The sequence below is a fragment of the Monodon monoceros genome, unplaced genomic scaffold (genome assembly GCF_005190385.1).
Source record: "Monodon monoceros isolate NGI ecotype Baffin Bay Population unplaced genomic scaffold, NGI_Narwhal_1 Super_Scaffold_21, whole genome shotgun sequence".
NCBI lineage: Eukaryota > Metazoa > Chordata > Mammalia > Artiodactyla > Monodontidae > Monodon > Monodon monoceros.
The window spans coordinates 40,327,534-40,343,192 of NW_021703778.1; the positions used below are offsets into that span (position 1 = coordinate 40,327,534).

Consider the following 15,659-nt stretch of genomic DNA (forward strand, 5'->3'; position numbering starts at 1 on the left):
TCAGTAGGCATGGAGATAAAATTTAATTTTCATTCAACCAAATACGAGCTTTGTGCCACTTAGCATAATTCAACTGCCTTGCCTTTTATATCTTGAATGAAGTGTTGCAACCCTACTGCCCATGCTGAAATGAGAGGATATCAATGGCTGTAGCCTTGAGAATAAACATAGGCTATTCGAGATGAAAGGAACTTAAAGATCTTTAATTTTAAAGCTAAAAAATCTGAGAGTAGGGCTTCCCTGGTGGCGCAGTGGTTGGGAGTCCGCCTGCCGATGCAGGGGCTGCGGGTTCGTGCCCCGGTCCGGGAGGATCCCACATGCCGCGGAGCGGCTGGGCCCGTGAGCCATGGCCACTGAGCCTGCACATCAGGAGCCTGTGCTCCGCAACGGGAGAGGCCACAACGGTGAGAGGCCCGCGTACCGCAAAAAAAAAAAAAAAAATCTGAGAGTAAACAAGTTAAGCCACCTCCCCATAGTCACAGAGCCAGTTGTCAGCAGTAATATTCTGAACCAGAACTGAGCTTCTGTGAAACTAAGACACATGTCCTTGGTAAAAACTGTGCTGGGTAACAAAGTGAGGGCTTCATGGAAATTTGTGGAACAGCAAAAACCATGACAGATTATTTCATCTTGGATGCAGTGGATGTGTCTAGATTTCTTTACTTGATTCACTTCTAAGAGGGGGGAATTGGACAAATGGCCAGAATAAAGAAAAAGGGCAAAACATGGAAATGTTCACAGAAACTCACCTCGCATTTCTCTTCTACAACAGAGTCATCTAAATTCAGAAGCTTACAAACCAAAAATGTAAACTTTCTGTTTCTTTTTATCCTCATAAGGCTACTCTAGTTTGAATATTTTGACCTTGATTTCTTCTCTTGTAAAACAGCTTTCCTTTTTCCTTTTCTTTTTTTTTTGCCTTTGTTGTCACATCCATAGTTTTGCTTTCCTCTATACTATCTGGTAGACTAACTCTTATAGGTAAAATGGTTTGAACCATAATACTAGAGGGCTAGCTCTTTGTAAGAGCCACAGGGGCTCAAGGAGTTTCTTAATAAAGAGAAAACCAGTATTAAGAAATAAAGAGAAAAAGGTATTATTCTAAAAATTAATGAAAAGCTATTGAATTAACTTAGACCACCCATACCAGGCTATTTGAAGCTTTCCTATATAAATACAGCCTCTCCTGTTTGGGAAAACTTTAAAGATTTTTGTCTTCCATTTTTAGAATTAACAACAACAAAAGACAAGGCTGTAAAAGGCTGCTGTTGATAATAGAGAGTGGAAAGAGTGAGTTTTCTTGATTGAAATTTTTTTCCAGGGCCTGATAGCCTATTCTGTTTCCAGGTGTTTATAGATTCATAGGTAAGAGACCAGCCTTTCATTTGGTTGAGCCTGAGGCAGAAGTGAATGAGATCCCCAGTGTTGACTGGAAATGGGTGAATCACTTAACCACACCTAGCGGTCACTTAGACTCCCTGGGCTCCCGTGGAATCATTTGTAAAATAGGTATTCTTTTAGGTTAACATTCATGGTTGTTATTAGGTGGGGGTATTTTACAAATAACAAATATGCAATATGAAGAAAATTCACTTTAACTCCTTTCTGTCTGCAATCTGTATCACCTCTCTCTTCTGAATTCTTATCCCCATGAGTTGCAATGCATTCAACCCATGGTGACATACATTCCACCTATGATGATATACATTAATCTTCCCTGAATAGTATTAAAACAATCAAGGGATATTTCTGGGCCAAAATACGTACAAGACATTAAGATTTTGAAACTTACACATAAACACACACAGACATACATTCACTTCACCCAACACATACTTTTAGGGACTGAAGAGAAAAAGAAACTAAGATGATTAAATAAGTTTTAGATTATCCATTTAATGGCCCTCACCTCTGTCAGTGGTTCTGCATGTTGCTGAAGTCACAATCGGCATGTGTAGAGTATTAATTATCCTGATTTTTTCCCATTTATTATTTGAAAGTCTGAACATCATAAAGGAGAAGAACTTGAGCCTTGTAATGAAACAGAAGTGAATTCAAAAGCTAGGAGTTCTTCTGTAAGATTCATGGCATTTGGCAGACTTCTTAACCTCTATAGAACAATTTCTTCGTGAAAGGGACTCTAATAATAGCATCTATCACACAAGATTATTTACATGATAAAGTAAAATAATACTAACAAAATGCTTAGCATAGCATTGAGTTCATGGTAAGGTTCTAATGAATGTCTGCTTTTATTATCATCTCATATATGCATTGACACACATTATTTTCATTGTTTCATGGTATTCTAGAAAATTAATCAACCATGTTCTTTCTTTTTTCTCTATTTACTACTAGGAATTTGGGTTAAATTTATTTGGGGATATAAGTCTCATTGCTATAAATATCTACGTAGTAAATACTGTTTTCTGATAAGTTTATTTTCTTGAGGGTTATTCTAGCTGGAAACAAAATTAAACGGGAGGTTTTTACAGACCTTCTTAAAAGTTGCCAAATTCTTCTCCAGAGGAAAGTAAACCAATTTACAGAGTATAGTATTATTAAACTTCTTTCTTCATAGATGCACTAACACTGAGTTTTCATTATTTTTATTCACTTATTGTAGAAGAATCAGCATAGAATCATACCAAAAATATTTGAATTAGCCTTTCTTTACTAATGGACCAGGGTTTTTTGTTGTTATTGTTTCCCGCTAAGATTAGCACTTCTTCCTGGCTAATCAATTCATTTTCCCTGATCCGTTAGAGAGCCATTTAATGTTTTAAAGCTACACGTGATAACTTATAGTCTCAAAAGATCCCCAGGCTGAGTTCCGTTCCAACATTTCCCTCCTCGTAGCCACTGGACATTTCTTTGCCTGCAACTACGGAGTGAAGCTAAGGCTATTCTCAAATATTAGGTATTGTGGGCTAATTTTTTTAATTTAAATAAAATTAGGGTGACCAAAGACAAGCAAAAAGAAATACTGTCATAATTGCTATGTAGCAACAACTGGAATTGTTGGAAACAGAGTGTAATTTGCAATCTGAAACACTGAGTTTCCATCTTTTGTTTTGATACAATGCACCTTTTGGGGAACAATTCTCCCCATTCCCATATGTCTCATTTTGGCCCACAGACATTGGTACTCCACTTCCTGCCCTCACCTGCTTCTCCCTAAGGGAGGAAGAGTATCATGAAGTTGATGATTCAGGGGGAGATGCTGAGTGAGCATGAGTTGCTGGTGACCCCCTGTGTTCATTCTCTCCCTGAACTCAAGATGCCCTCATTGTTCCTCTGCATGATAAGCTTAGCAAGGCCAGCTCTGCTCCTACAATTCTAGGTAAGGAAGTCCAATTATGGTGGGTCCATGCACTCTAATTCTTTATAACCAGTAAAAAAAATCAGGTATGTTCCATTCAACCTATCCAACTCCTGTGTTCTATTTCTTATTTGGTTTAGAATTCATGAGAGAAGAAAAAAGTGTCATTCATTGGTCATATAAAACCCCACTTAGTATCTGTAGTCACTAAACATCAAGGATACAGAGTCATACTGCTTGGTTTAACTCCTATGTGATTTTATTAGCTGGGTGAAAGACAAGTTATATAGCTTCTCTGACCTCCAGTTTTCTTATCTGTATAAGGGAGATAATAATAGCACATACCTCAAAGAACTGTTTAAAGCAGGAGTTGGCAAACTTTGGCTCTCTGGGACAAATCCAGTCCACTCTTTATTTTTGTAAATAAAATTGTACTGAAATGTACCCATGCCCATATATTTGCATATTGGCTATGGCTACTTGCACGCTGTAACAGCAGAGCTAAGTAGTTGTAAAACAGACCATATGGCCCATAAAGACTAAAATATTTTCTATCTGTCCCTTTACGGAAAAAGTCTGTCAACCCCTGGTTTAAAAGATAAAGCAAGAAATGAGGTATGCATACAAAACACAGAGCACTGGACATGACAAGAGTGAATTCTTATAATGTGTTAGCTATTATTATTGTTATCTATTAAGAGGTAGTGTATCATAGTGATCAACAGTACTGATTCTTTAGCAAACCTGTACAGGTTCAAATCTCAGCTCTACAACTTATCAATTCTGTCATCTTAGGCAAAAGCCACGTACTTTTTTTGAATCACAATGTACTCACCTGCAATATAAATATAATAATATCTAGTGCATAAAGTTACTGAGAGGCCTAAATGAGATTATACAAGTAAATTAATACCTAGGAGATCGCATGTCACTTATATAAATATTTGCTGTCATCACCATCACCATCACCATCATAACTGTCATTAATTTCCCCCTACAGGATTCCAAAATATAAACTTATTTTGAACACAAGTTCATTGATAATATTATATCTCAAGTAATTCACATATTCATTTAGTAAATATTAACCAACCATCTTGAGGGAGTCAGAGAGTCTCCAGAAATAGAGAGATAACTCTTCCTTTCTCCTTAACTTCTGCAGTACAATCAGATCTATACTTTCAGGTCAAAGCCAAAATATCATGAATTCTTGAAGAAAAAGCACCATCTAAATCAAGTTACTTCATACTAAAACAGGAGGAGTTATCGGCATCCAGCTAGACTACAAACGGGTTTAAAGAGCATCTAAACCCTGGGTTATAGAGCAATTTTAAGCCTTAATAGAGCTCTCATGATTCAAAGATGAATAAACAAAAAAATGATGAAACAGAAGTTGAAAGAGGAGGACGAAAGAATCTTAACAACCCAGAGCGTGAAACATTCTGCAGTGTATAAGGAGATGAACGCCTTCCTCAACCCACAGAGCAATGGTGCTCTTTGGGAAATGATTAGGCACAGGAAACAGAAGCCAGCATTAGGTAGCCCCTGTTCAGGTATCAGGAAAATTCAAGAAAAATGACATCCGTGAAACAGTACATGAAAAGATAGCACATCCAAATGGAAAGAGAGCTGACTATATCGCAAGCAAGCGTGAATAAAAGAAAAACTGATGAGAGATAAAGAAATAGCTGCAATAAAACCTAAATGTAAAATGGCTGAAAATAAAACACATCAGCAAAGAGGAGAGTCCACGCTGCAGAAAACTAAATCTATGAGGACAAACATTAGACGCACTTCCAGAATCTAGTGTTAACAGTTACAAGGTACTATAGAATATTGAGCAGCTTTCCCTCTGCTATACAGTAGGTCCTTGCTGGTTATCTATTTTAAATATAGCAGTGTGTACATGTCAATCCCAAACTTCCAATCTATCCCTCCCTCCGATCATTCCTGCTCGGTAACCATAAATTAGTTCTCTAAGTCTATGAGTCTGTTTTGTAAGTAAGTTCATTTGTATTACTTTTTTGGAAACTAACACAACATTGTTAATCAACTATGCTGCACTATAAAATAAAATTTTTTTAAGTATGAAAAGAAGAGTTGCAAAGTAGAAGTGATGAGAGGAGAAGACACGACAGATACAGAGGCTGGAAAGCAGATATCAAACACTCCAGAGAAAGAGAATGAAGAGTTAGAATGGAAACACTGCTGTTGTATACTTGAAAGACATGTCAGAAAAGGATGGGGTATTCAAATTCCAAATGAATCAAAAGGACCTAAACCTAAAAAGAAAAAAGAAAAGAAATAATTTTGATGTAGTAGAAAAAGAATATTTGTGTTAATGAAAAAGGAAAAACTATTAAGGCAGAAATAAACAAGGTACATACAAAGAAAGGTTAGGCTGATTACTAATGGCTTAAATATCAGAGAAAATTGAACGAAGCCTATATTGTTTTAATGAAATCTCTAGGTAGGCAAAGTGGAACTCCGAGGTAAAGGAAAGAGGAAGATATCCACACGTATACTAATATACCAAAAGTACACCATTGATTTACTTTACCAAAAAAAAAAAAAAAATTAAGGTGTTCTCTAACAAAAATGTGAGATGAGTCAACATAAAAATAAGAATGAGGACATGATTGCACAGAGTGGATAGAGATGAGCAATGCAAGTAATTAAACATAAAACTGAATTTTAAAATGATCTGACTATGACTATTAGACAATCCAAATGCCACAGATATGTCTTATGTGAGAAAATAAGAAGTGGAAAACAATATTTTTGTTTAAAATAAATGAGACACAGATGGTTGGATCGGCAATATGTGTATTTCAAAATGTATATGTTCCAGGAAAAATCCTAGGAAATGTAAAGTGTTGTGGATGATTGAACAATACAGACCAAGTACACACTTCACTCACTCACAAACATAGGAAAAAAGCTCCTATATTCACAGTAAATACCATCAATATCTATAATAAAATAATATTTTAGATCATAGCCAAATACATTTTCCTTTGATTTTCAAGGATGGGTGAATATTATAAAACCTATTAACATAATTTAAGACTATTAGTTTAAAGTAATAATCATTTTTCTAGATACCAAAAAGACTCATCATCCAATCCTGATTTTTTAGTTACTAAGCTAAGAAAAAAGAATAATTAATAAAGAGGACGTTGAACATTAATACCAAACCAACAGACATTTTACTTAATTCTTAAATACTTAGAGTCATTCTCATTTTGAAGCGAGATTCACAATGAAGTTGCCATAAAATCATCATCATCATCTTTAAACTATGTTCTCAAAACTGAGCAGGTTATAGATAAGAATAAAAAGTAAGCAAAGCCAATTGTCAAAATTTATAAATGATACTATGATTTATCTAGAAAAACAGAAAAATCTAGGGGAACACTTTTAGGTATAACTACAGAGACCAGTGAAGTTACTAATAAGCATATCAATAATCAAGAATGTTCCTGTATAACTAAGACAACCACTTACAAAAATATGATGAAAACGATGCTTTTTGAGTAACAAGAAAATTTTAAATGTTAAGATTAAAAGCTCATGATAATACACCAAGGAAGTACATGAAAAAAAAAAAAAGGTTACAAAAGAACCCCTACAATACTTTGTGAACACCAAAGAAGATCTGAATAAGTGGAACAAAATATCAGGTTTTGAAAAAGTCATATAGCAAATAGTCAATAGATGAAAACACCCTATAATTTTAATGCAACTTGAGTTAAAATCCCAGTGCTTTCACTTTGGGCAGGTAACAACTCATTATAGAGTTTATTGGCGAAAATTTAAAAAGGAAAATAGCAAAGCACATTTTTAAACACATACACACATAAATACATTAAGTGGCAAATATAAGTATATGTAAATGTATACGTGTGTTAAACAATACTAATGAGGTGGTGCTTGCAACATCATAGGTTTAAATTACACAGTTACAACATTAAAACTATGTGTTCCTGGCAGATAGATTAATGGAACGGAATATAAAACCAAAAGCATATATATATATATATACATATATACCAGGTACATGCATATGTAAATACTATATAATAAGCTGACATATTAATCAGTGTTAAAGGATGGATTATTAAGTAATTGCTGTAGCAAATGTTTAACAATATAGCAAATGGTTAACAACTGTTAAAAATGGTTAACAATTTAGAAATGCAGACTTATTCAATAGTGAAAAAATGTAGAGGAATTACAATATGTAAATATACTCATTATAAACTTACCTACTTCAGTTGAATTAACACATTCTTACAGTGCATGTGAATTATTTGTTATTAGACTGAGGCAGATAATTTTATCAAAGGTAAAAGAAACAAAGAAGAAGACTGAGAAACATATCTATGTAAAAACAAATACATCCAAAGTCAATAAACTATGTAAAAAACATGAAAGGTTAATGGGGAAATATTTGAAATATCTAAGACAAACAGAAGTAGAATATCTTTAATATAGAAATTGAATTTAAATGTAATTTTTAAAATGATTATTAAAAGAATAAAGAACAAAAGATATTATTTGGATATTTATTTTAAAAAAGAATACTAATGAAACAGAAGCTTGTAATCCATTTCAGAAAAGGTCAAAGTATGAATTAAAACAGCACCCCATTTCCACCTATAAATTGCAAAGATTTTAATGCAAAAACAATCATTGTATCTAGAAGATGAGGTAGGAGAAAATATAGACAATCTTGGTTTTGGCAATTATTTTCTTTTTTTTTTAACATCTTTATTGGAGTATAATTGCTTTACAAAGCTGTGTTAGTTTCTGCTGTATAACAAAGTGAATTAGCTATACATATACATACATCCCTATATCTCCTCCCTCTTGCGTCTCCCTCCCACCCTCCCTATCCCACCCCTCTAGGTGGTCACAAAGCACCAAGCTGATCTCCCTGTGCTATGTGGCTGCTTCCTACTACTAGCTATCTATTTTACTTTTGGTAGTGTATATATGTCCATGCCACTTCGTCCCAGCTTACCCTTCCCACTCCCCGTGTCCTCAAGTCCATTCTCTATGTCTGCATCTTTATTCCTGTTCTGTCCCTAGGTTCCTCTGGCAATTATTATCTTAGATACAACACCAAAGGCATAATCCATGAAAGAAAGAATTGTTAAGGTAGACTTCATAAAAATTAAAGATTTTTGCTCTGTGAAAGGTACTATGAAGAGCATGAAAAGACAAGCCACAGACTGGGAGAAAATATTTGAAAAAGCACATCTGATAAAAGACTGTTATCCAAAATATGCAAAGAACTCTTCAAAATCAAAATAGGGAAACAACCTGATTAAAAAATGGATCAACAACTTAAAAGACACCTCACTAAAAAATGATATACAGACGGCAAATAAGCATATGAAAAGATGCTCCACACTCTCTGTCATCAGGGAAATGCAAACTAAAACGAGATACAATTACAAATCTATTAGAATGGCCAAAATCCAGAACACCGACAACACCAAATGCTGACAAGGATGCAGAGCAACACGAACTCTTGTTCATTGCTGGTGGGAATGCAAAATGGTACAGCCACTATAGAAGACGGTCTGACAGTTTCTTACAAAAACTAAACATACTCTTACCATACAATCCAGTGATCATGCTCTTGGTATTTACCCAAAGGAGTTAAACATTTATGTCCACATAAAAACCTGCACACATATGCTTAGAGCAGCTTTATTCATAATTGCCCAAACTTGGAAGCAACCAAGATGTCCTTCAGTAGGTGGATGGATAAGTAAACTGTGATACATCCAGACAATGGAGTATTATTCAGTGATAAAAAGAAATGAGCGACCAAGCTATGAAAAGACATGGAAGAAACTTAAACATATATTTTTAAGAGAGAAATAGCCAATCTGTAAAGGCTACATACTGTATGATTCCAACTATAGGACATTTTGGAAAAGGCAAAACTATGGAGGTAGTAAAAGGGTCAGTGGTTAACAGAGGTTAGCAGAGAGGAAGTGATGAATAAAGGGAGTGCAGAGGATTTTTAGTGGAACTACTCTGTATGAGACTATAATGATGGATACACGTCATTTTACATTTGTCCAAACCCATTAAATGTATAACACCATGAGTGAAACCTAATGTAAACTCTGGACTTTAGGTAAGCATGATGTGTCAATGTCAGTCCATCAATTGTCACAAATCTACCAGTCTAGCAGAAGATATTGATAATGGGGAAGGCTATGCATGTGTGGGAGCAGAGTGTAATATGGAAAATCTCTAACTTCCTCTCAATCTTGTTGAGAGCTAAAACTTCTCTAAAAAGTAAAGTCTATTTTGAAAAATGTGTTTATAAAGTTTCAAGGAAAGGAACTCCTATACATGGTTGTTGAGGGTTTTTTAATCTATTTATTCATAGGTGAAAAAGTAATCTAATTTCACCAAAATGTTGACAATGGTTATCCACAGGTAGATGGATGGTGTGTGATTGAAGACAGGAGTAGGGATGTGTTTTTGTTGTTTGATTTCCAAATTATATTTTCTTATTCAGAAAGACAAAAGTGTATATGTTTTCAATGAAAACCAAGTGTCTTTAATTATTAAAAAGCCTAATTAGGTTTTCTAAAGTCTATGAAAGATTTTTATTTTTTCCGTGTTGTTTCATCAAACTGAAGAGAGGATTAAACTAATTTATCTTGATGCTAAGGGAAGCCCCGGTTAAGGCAATGGGACTGTAATTTGGGAGAATAGGCGAGATATTAAGCTATTGCTAAGGCTCAGGTCGGAAACTCTGAGCTTTCTTTTGTTATTAATGGAATGGAGAGAGGGGAGCTGAGCTGAAGAGTGGAAAGGCACTGGAGGGATACAAATCAAGATGAAAGGTGGCTGACTCGGCAAAACTGTTAAATGACTTTGCAAAAGACCTGTCACAATGGATAAACGGCCCCTCCTGAAGAAGCAGCTTAGCATTCCTGCAGTGCACACACAATTATTTCCAGGGATGAGACTGACAGGAAGGAGAAAGAAAGAGGAACGGCAAGAAGATCTAAAGACGCCTTAATGAGTCTGCAGACATTTCTTAAATGAGCAACTGGGAAGAAGAGAGCTATAGAAGAAAAACCAAAACAAAGAGTGCATGTACTTCATTTTCAGCTTCAGCCACTGGGCAAACAACCACCATTCTGCCCTTTCTCTGCTCATGAAAAACGGGTGAGTTGCTCTGTGGATGCTGACTACACTCTAATTGTTTTTGTGGTAAGTGAGGCATAAAACCTATTGTCAAAAAACATGATGTCCACGGTGTACAGCCAGCCTTTATCTTCCCAGTAGATCACTCCCAGGGGTTAATGTTGTCAGAGGGACCCTCAAAATAACATGTGCTCGCATTTCTTTAAGGCAGACTTTCAGGTCAGAGCCCCCCTTTTTTCTCTAGTATCTCCTTCTCTGCAAGAAAAGAAGAACTTTCCTCAAGTATATAACCCTGTTATGTCAAATAAAGGCCACACGCCCAAGGAAAAGAGGCAGGAGTCGGCGGGAGGGTAGCATAGGTCTCCTCTCTAAAGCTTATGGAGAGTTGTACTGACAAACATTAGTTACACCCTTTGTATTATAGTAAGAACCCCTGTTGCTAACGCAATTCTCAGGATTCACTCTGCTGATTATTATATCTCATGATTTAGTTCTATTCATCAGAAACGAATCAAAGGTACTCAAACAGCTTGCTGCTGGTTTCAAACCAATAAATATCATTTTATTAAGTTTCCCTCTGCCAGCCTTCAATGATTATACACTTACTGGCAGGAATATTTTCTGGGTCAGGACATTTTCAGCGTAATTTCCCTTTCAACCATTAGTTCTCAGGTCCTTTGGGCAGGAACCATGATTTGTTTGGATCACCTGCCTCCATGAGTAGAAAAATATATTATGATACAAACGTTTGGGTTAAATAGGCAGTTTTCACCCTGCTGCTCTCCACCAAGCTCCACGTCTCTCAAATTTAATTGAAATCTTTTCAAAACACACAGATTAATCACACCCTTTGTAGGTATCCTGCCCTTAAGAAGCCATACCAGCCTAAGAAGGGTCAGAGGTCACGGGAAGACTTCAACCTTCAGTATTCTCGGACTGGTTGTAACTGAAAAATTACTAGTCAGTTGTGTGGGATGGCATGGAGGGCAGGTAATACTATGTTCTTATGATAACCCACACAGTGGCCACTGCATTTGGAGCCTGACACCAAATTCTTTAGACTTGAATTAGAAAAGGCACTTCTTTGATAGATTTCTTCTTGTTCCAGTTTACAGGCAACTAATCCTCACTGCATTGGATCAAACAGACGGTCACAATCAATTCAGGGAAAGCAAGCAATGCCAGGTCTGCTCAGTCTTCCCTCAATGAGCAGCGGGGGGGGGGGGGGGGGGGGGGGAGATGGAAAGAAAGAAAACGCAGGCATGCCTGCACCCAGGATAGCTTAGCAAAGGCAAAGATGAAAAGACAAGTTGAAATATATATCCTGGCAGATGGAAGTGCTTGCTGTCAGAGGGAGAAGCTGAAACACCAACCACGATGCCAAGCACACCAAGCCTTCGGGCTCTGAGGGGTGTTGAAGGAGCTGGGGCAGACAGAAGTGGTTGTGATGTCAAAACGAAATTGGCACAGTGACTTTAGGGAGGGAAGAAGTCTGGATTTACTTAAGTCTCCATAGTCTGTGATCTATAGCATCGTGTGATGAGCAAGTTAAATATTGCACTTAGGTAATTAAGTCTCAGAGAAACCAGTGCCTTCCAAAGCAGTATTAATTTACACTGCTAGATCTTTCTAGGCTTGATTGGCCATTTGGTGAGAAGTCACACTGGAACGGCAGCCTAACAGTGGCAGGAGGAAAATTAACGAAAATGAGCTAGAAATAGGAGGCCCCAGTATTAGCGGTTTTCTCTCTGCCTTGGGACATGAAGTGCATGACAAGACGTCTCCTCATCTACCGGCAGGCACTCCCTCACCCAACAGCTCAATCCCCCGCTCCAATGCTTTGCTCAAAAGGTGGGCAATGACTTAGCATTCTTTGACTCCTCTGACGTTTCCTGATCTCTCTTCTCTCCCATGGCCTTTATATCTTCCCTTCTTGCCCCCGAATACAACTTGTCTACAGTACAGGGCATCAAAAGGGCTTCTGCGGATAACAGTTCTCCCTCTCCTGACTCTTTAAAGATCCTCACTGTTCTCAGAGATCCATCCTTTCCCTGCCATGGCTGTGAGTCAGTTTCTCTGGGCCAGCATATTCATCATCATGTATTCTGAGACAGAACACTGCTTTTTAAGAATGGGAAGATTAAAACATTTCTTGTCCCCAAGTGCCTGGATATTAGCAGCGAGACTGCCAGATTTTAGCTGACTAATGACTCCAAAGTGACATCAGCATACATATAAACACATAACTGGCAAACATAAGCATAGGTAAACGTGCACGTGTGTCGTTAAGCTGCATCTTCTTTGCCATGAGCAAAACTTAATAAAAATACATATTTATAAATGTATGTAGCTTTATATGTGCATTTATGTACAAGTAAGCAACATCCTCCTTGTCTTCAGCAGGAAGTAAGGATGCCCCAAGTCTGGTTCCAATGGAGCACTACTACCTTACCTTGATCTGGCAGCTTCTCCATATTTTCTCTCTGTCAAAGACCCATAGGTCCACATGACTTTCACTTCCCAGATATTCTCCAATGGAAACACAAAGGTTCAAACAGTGAGCGACTTACCGCTGGAGGTGGTGGTCCAGAGATGACTCCTCAGCATTCAGCAGAGCTGCTGCACAGGTCAGCAGCTGATGGCTGCAGCTTACAGATTTGAGTTCCAAGATGAGGAGGCCCAAGCAGAACATAGATCCCATCTCCTCCAGTTCACTGGTACCAAACTGTAGACCCTGTCAGTTAAACAAAGCACTCAACAGTGAGTATAGGATGGAAACCGAGTGAAGACAATCTGCGATTAAGAGGAAGGACACCTGGCCATAGGCCTATCACAGAAATTAAGAACTAATAGCATTTATCAGTCACTGCCCAATGTGTTTTGTTGTGGGATTTGTGGCTTAGTAGTTCTCAGTCTGCATTACATCAACCTTCAGGATTTCCCAGAATTACTCCCGAGACAGCAATGACCGGGTAGGGGTACTAGGGGGCAGGAGGTGTACGTGGAGATCCAGGAGTCACTTCCCCCCACTTTAGATAAAGCAGCAGTGCTTCTATCTGTATTTTACAAAAGGGTTTCACAGCTGAAACCAAAGTCTGTAAACAATATTACTAAGAGATACCCTTTTTCTCCCATAAATTTGCCAACCAACGGAGAAGAATGAGGGAGATCTCTCACATACAAACACTAAGAACTTAAAAAAACAAACTCATTTACCATTTATTTAGAACCACCTATTCAGCTGTACTAAGATAACACATGAAAGCAAAGCCATGACATTCATGCTATGCTATTATTCACGAAGTTAACAGATAATAATAACAATGAACAAACAACTTTATTGAGCATTTACTATGTCCAGTACTGTTCTGAGCCCTTTTACATGCATTAACTCAGTGAATCCTTAACAAAGTCCTATGAGGTAGATATTGTTACTGTATCCATTCCACAGAGAAGGAGATTTAGACCCATAGAATTGATACTTTATCCATGCCCTGCCAGCTAGTACATAATAGAGCCTCATAAATCACTTCTGACTTAACTACTCAACAAACAGCTTTATGTAGTCTAGGAGGAACTCTATTACATGGTGAAGTAGAAAGTGCATGGTTTTTGAAGTTAGATAAAAATTGGATTTGAATCCTGATTTTACTATTTTCTGACTGTGTGATCTTAGATATATGAACATTCGCCTTGATTTTCTCATTCATAAAAGGGATTATAATTCTTCCCTCTATATATTAGATAAGTCATGATAGGAATATTTCAAAGTCTCCCAATATTGATCAGTAATAGCTCAATTTTTCTTTCGTTCATCCTATAAAGATATTTAATATGACAGAATTCAATGTGGTCCTGAGGTCTTCATGTTTATAAAGTACATTTGACTTAAATGAAAAAGAATCAATTGTTGAATATTATATTTTAAGAAATAGATTTTCCATCCAAAGAACAGTGATCAAGACAGGGATGTGATAGTAAACATTTGAAAAGACTGGCCAAAAGTATCCCAAGGCAAAAATAATTCCAAGCCGGGAAACTGTAAGCGTCACAAAAGAATTTCTAGGTAAAAGGATAAAGAAATGTGTAAAGTCCTCAAGTTTATTTTATTTTTTTAATTTATTTTTTGTTTTTTTAACATCTTTATTGGAGTATTATTGCTTTACAATGGTGTGTTAGTTTTTGCTTTATAACAAAGTGAATCAGCTATACATATATCCCCATACCTCCTCCCTCTTGCGTCTCCCTCCCACCCTCCCTATCCCACCCCTCCAGGCGGTCACAAAGCACCGAGCTGATCTCCCTGTGCTATGCGGCTGCTTCCCACTAGCTATTTTACGTTTGGTAGTGTATATATGTCCATGCCACTCTCTCACTTTGTCCCAGCTTGTTTTAGCTGTTTAAAAATGTGATTTTCTGCATGTTTGGACACCTGTTTTCCTGAAGAAAGGAGACATTACTTCAGAGTTAAGGGAAGTCTGTTGTTCCATAAACAACGGCAGTGGGAAGGGAAAGACGTGTTTAACAAGTTATTTTCCTTAGGTCAATGGAAAAGAGCACTTTTTACAGAGACAGAAAAATCTCAGTCTCTTTCCATGTGCCACAGCTCTGAGGGCTGATACTTTTCCTCTGCCCATTTTCCTGGCTGCTTTTCTTCATTCTGGAAGGGCTGTCTTGGTCACACCCTCCTCCTCAGTCAGAAGCAAGAGGCCTCCTCTTACATGTGTTACCCCAGCATCCAGCTGAACAGACAACAGTCCAAAAGAAGGAAGAGTCCTGGCGGAAATAAATCTCAAAGCATGCACCATATTGCCAGGTCAGGGGCAATTTCTTCATACAAGTCAACTTCTGTACAACAGCAGACAAAATGATAGTGTTTTCATAATGCAAAAATAGTCCCATATCTCTGATATTGGTCTGTTTATTTCAGCCAATGGTTGGTATTATAAAATGACTATTCTAGAAGACCTTGAATCATGGAACTTATACCATGTATTGGCTGTGGGGTCTTGGGTAACACTTACTCTATTTCACCCTCTACTATCAATCTCACTTGAGTACCCTATACTTTTTACTCTCACACAGTATCAAAAACATTTGTTTATCCAGGAGCTTCCCTGGTGGCTAAGTGGTTGAGAGTCCACCTGCTGAT

The 15,659-nt window shown here is 37.2% G+C and overlaps 1 protein-coding gene across 1 annotated transcript in view; it reads right to left on the reverse strand.

The window, feature by feature from the left end:
• AGBL1 (ATP/GTP binding protein like 1) overlaps positions 1-15,659 on the reverse strand; it is a gene marked incomplete at its 5' end in the record, with an annotated part of 782,586 nt that overhangs the window by 260,148 nt on the left and 506,779 nt on the right. Inside the window, one exon of the mRNA XM_029237077.1 lies at positions 13,078-13,241. Within this exon, the coding sequence (XP_029092910.1) occupies positions 13,078-13,241 (164 nt within the window). The remainder of the gene's footprint in view (positions 1-13,077; positions 13,242-15,659) is intronic.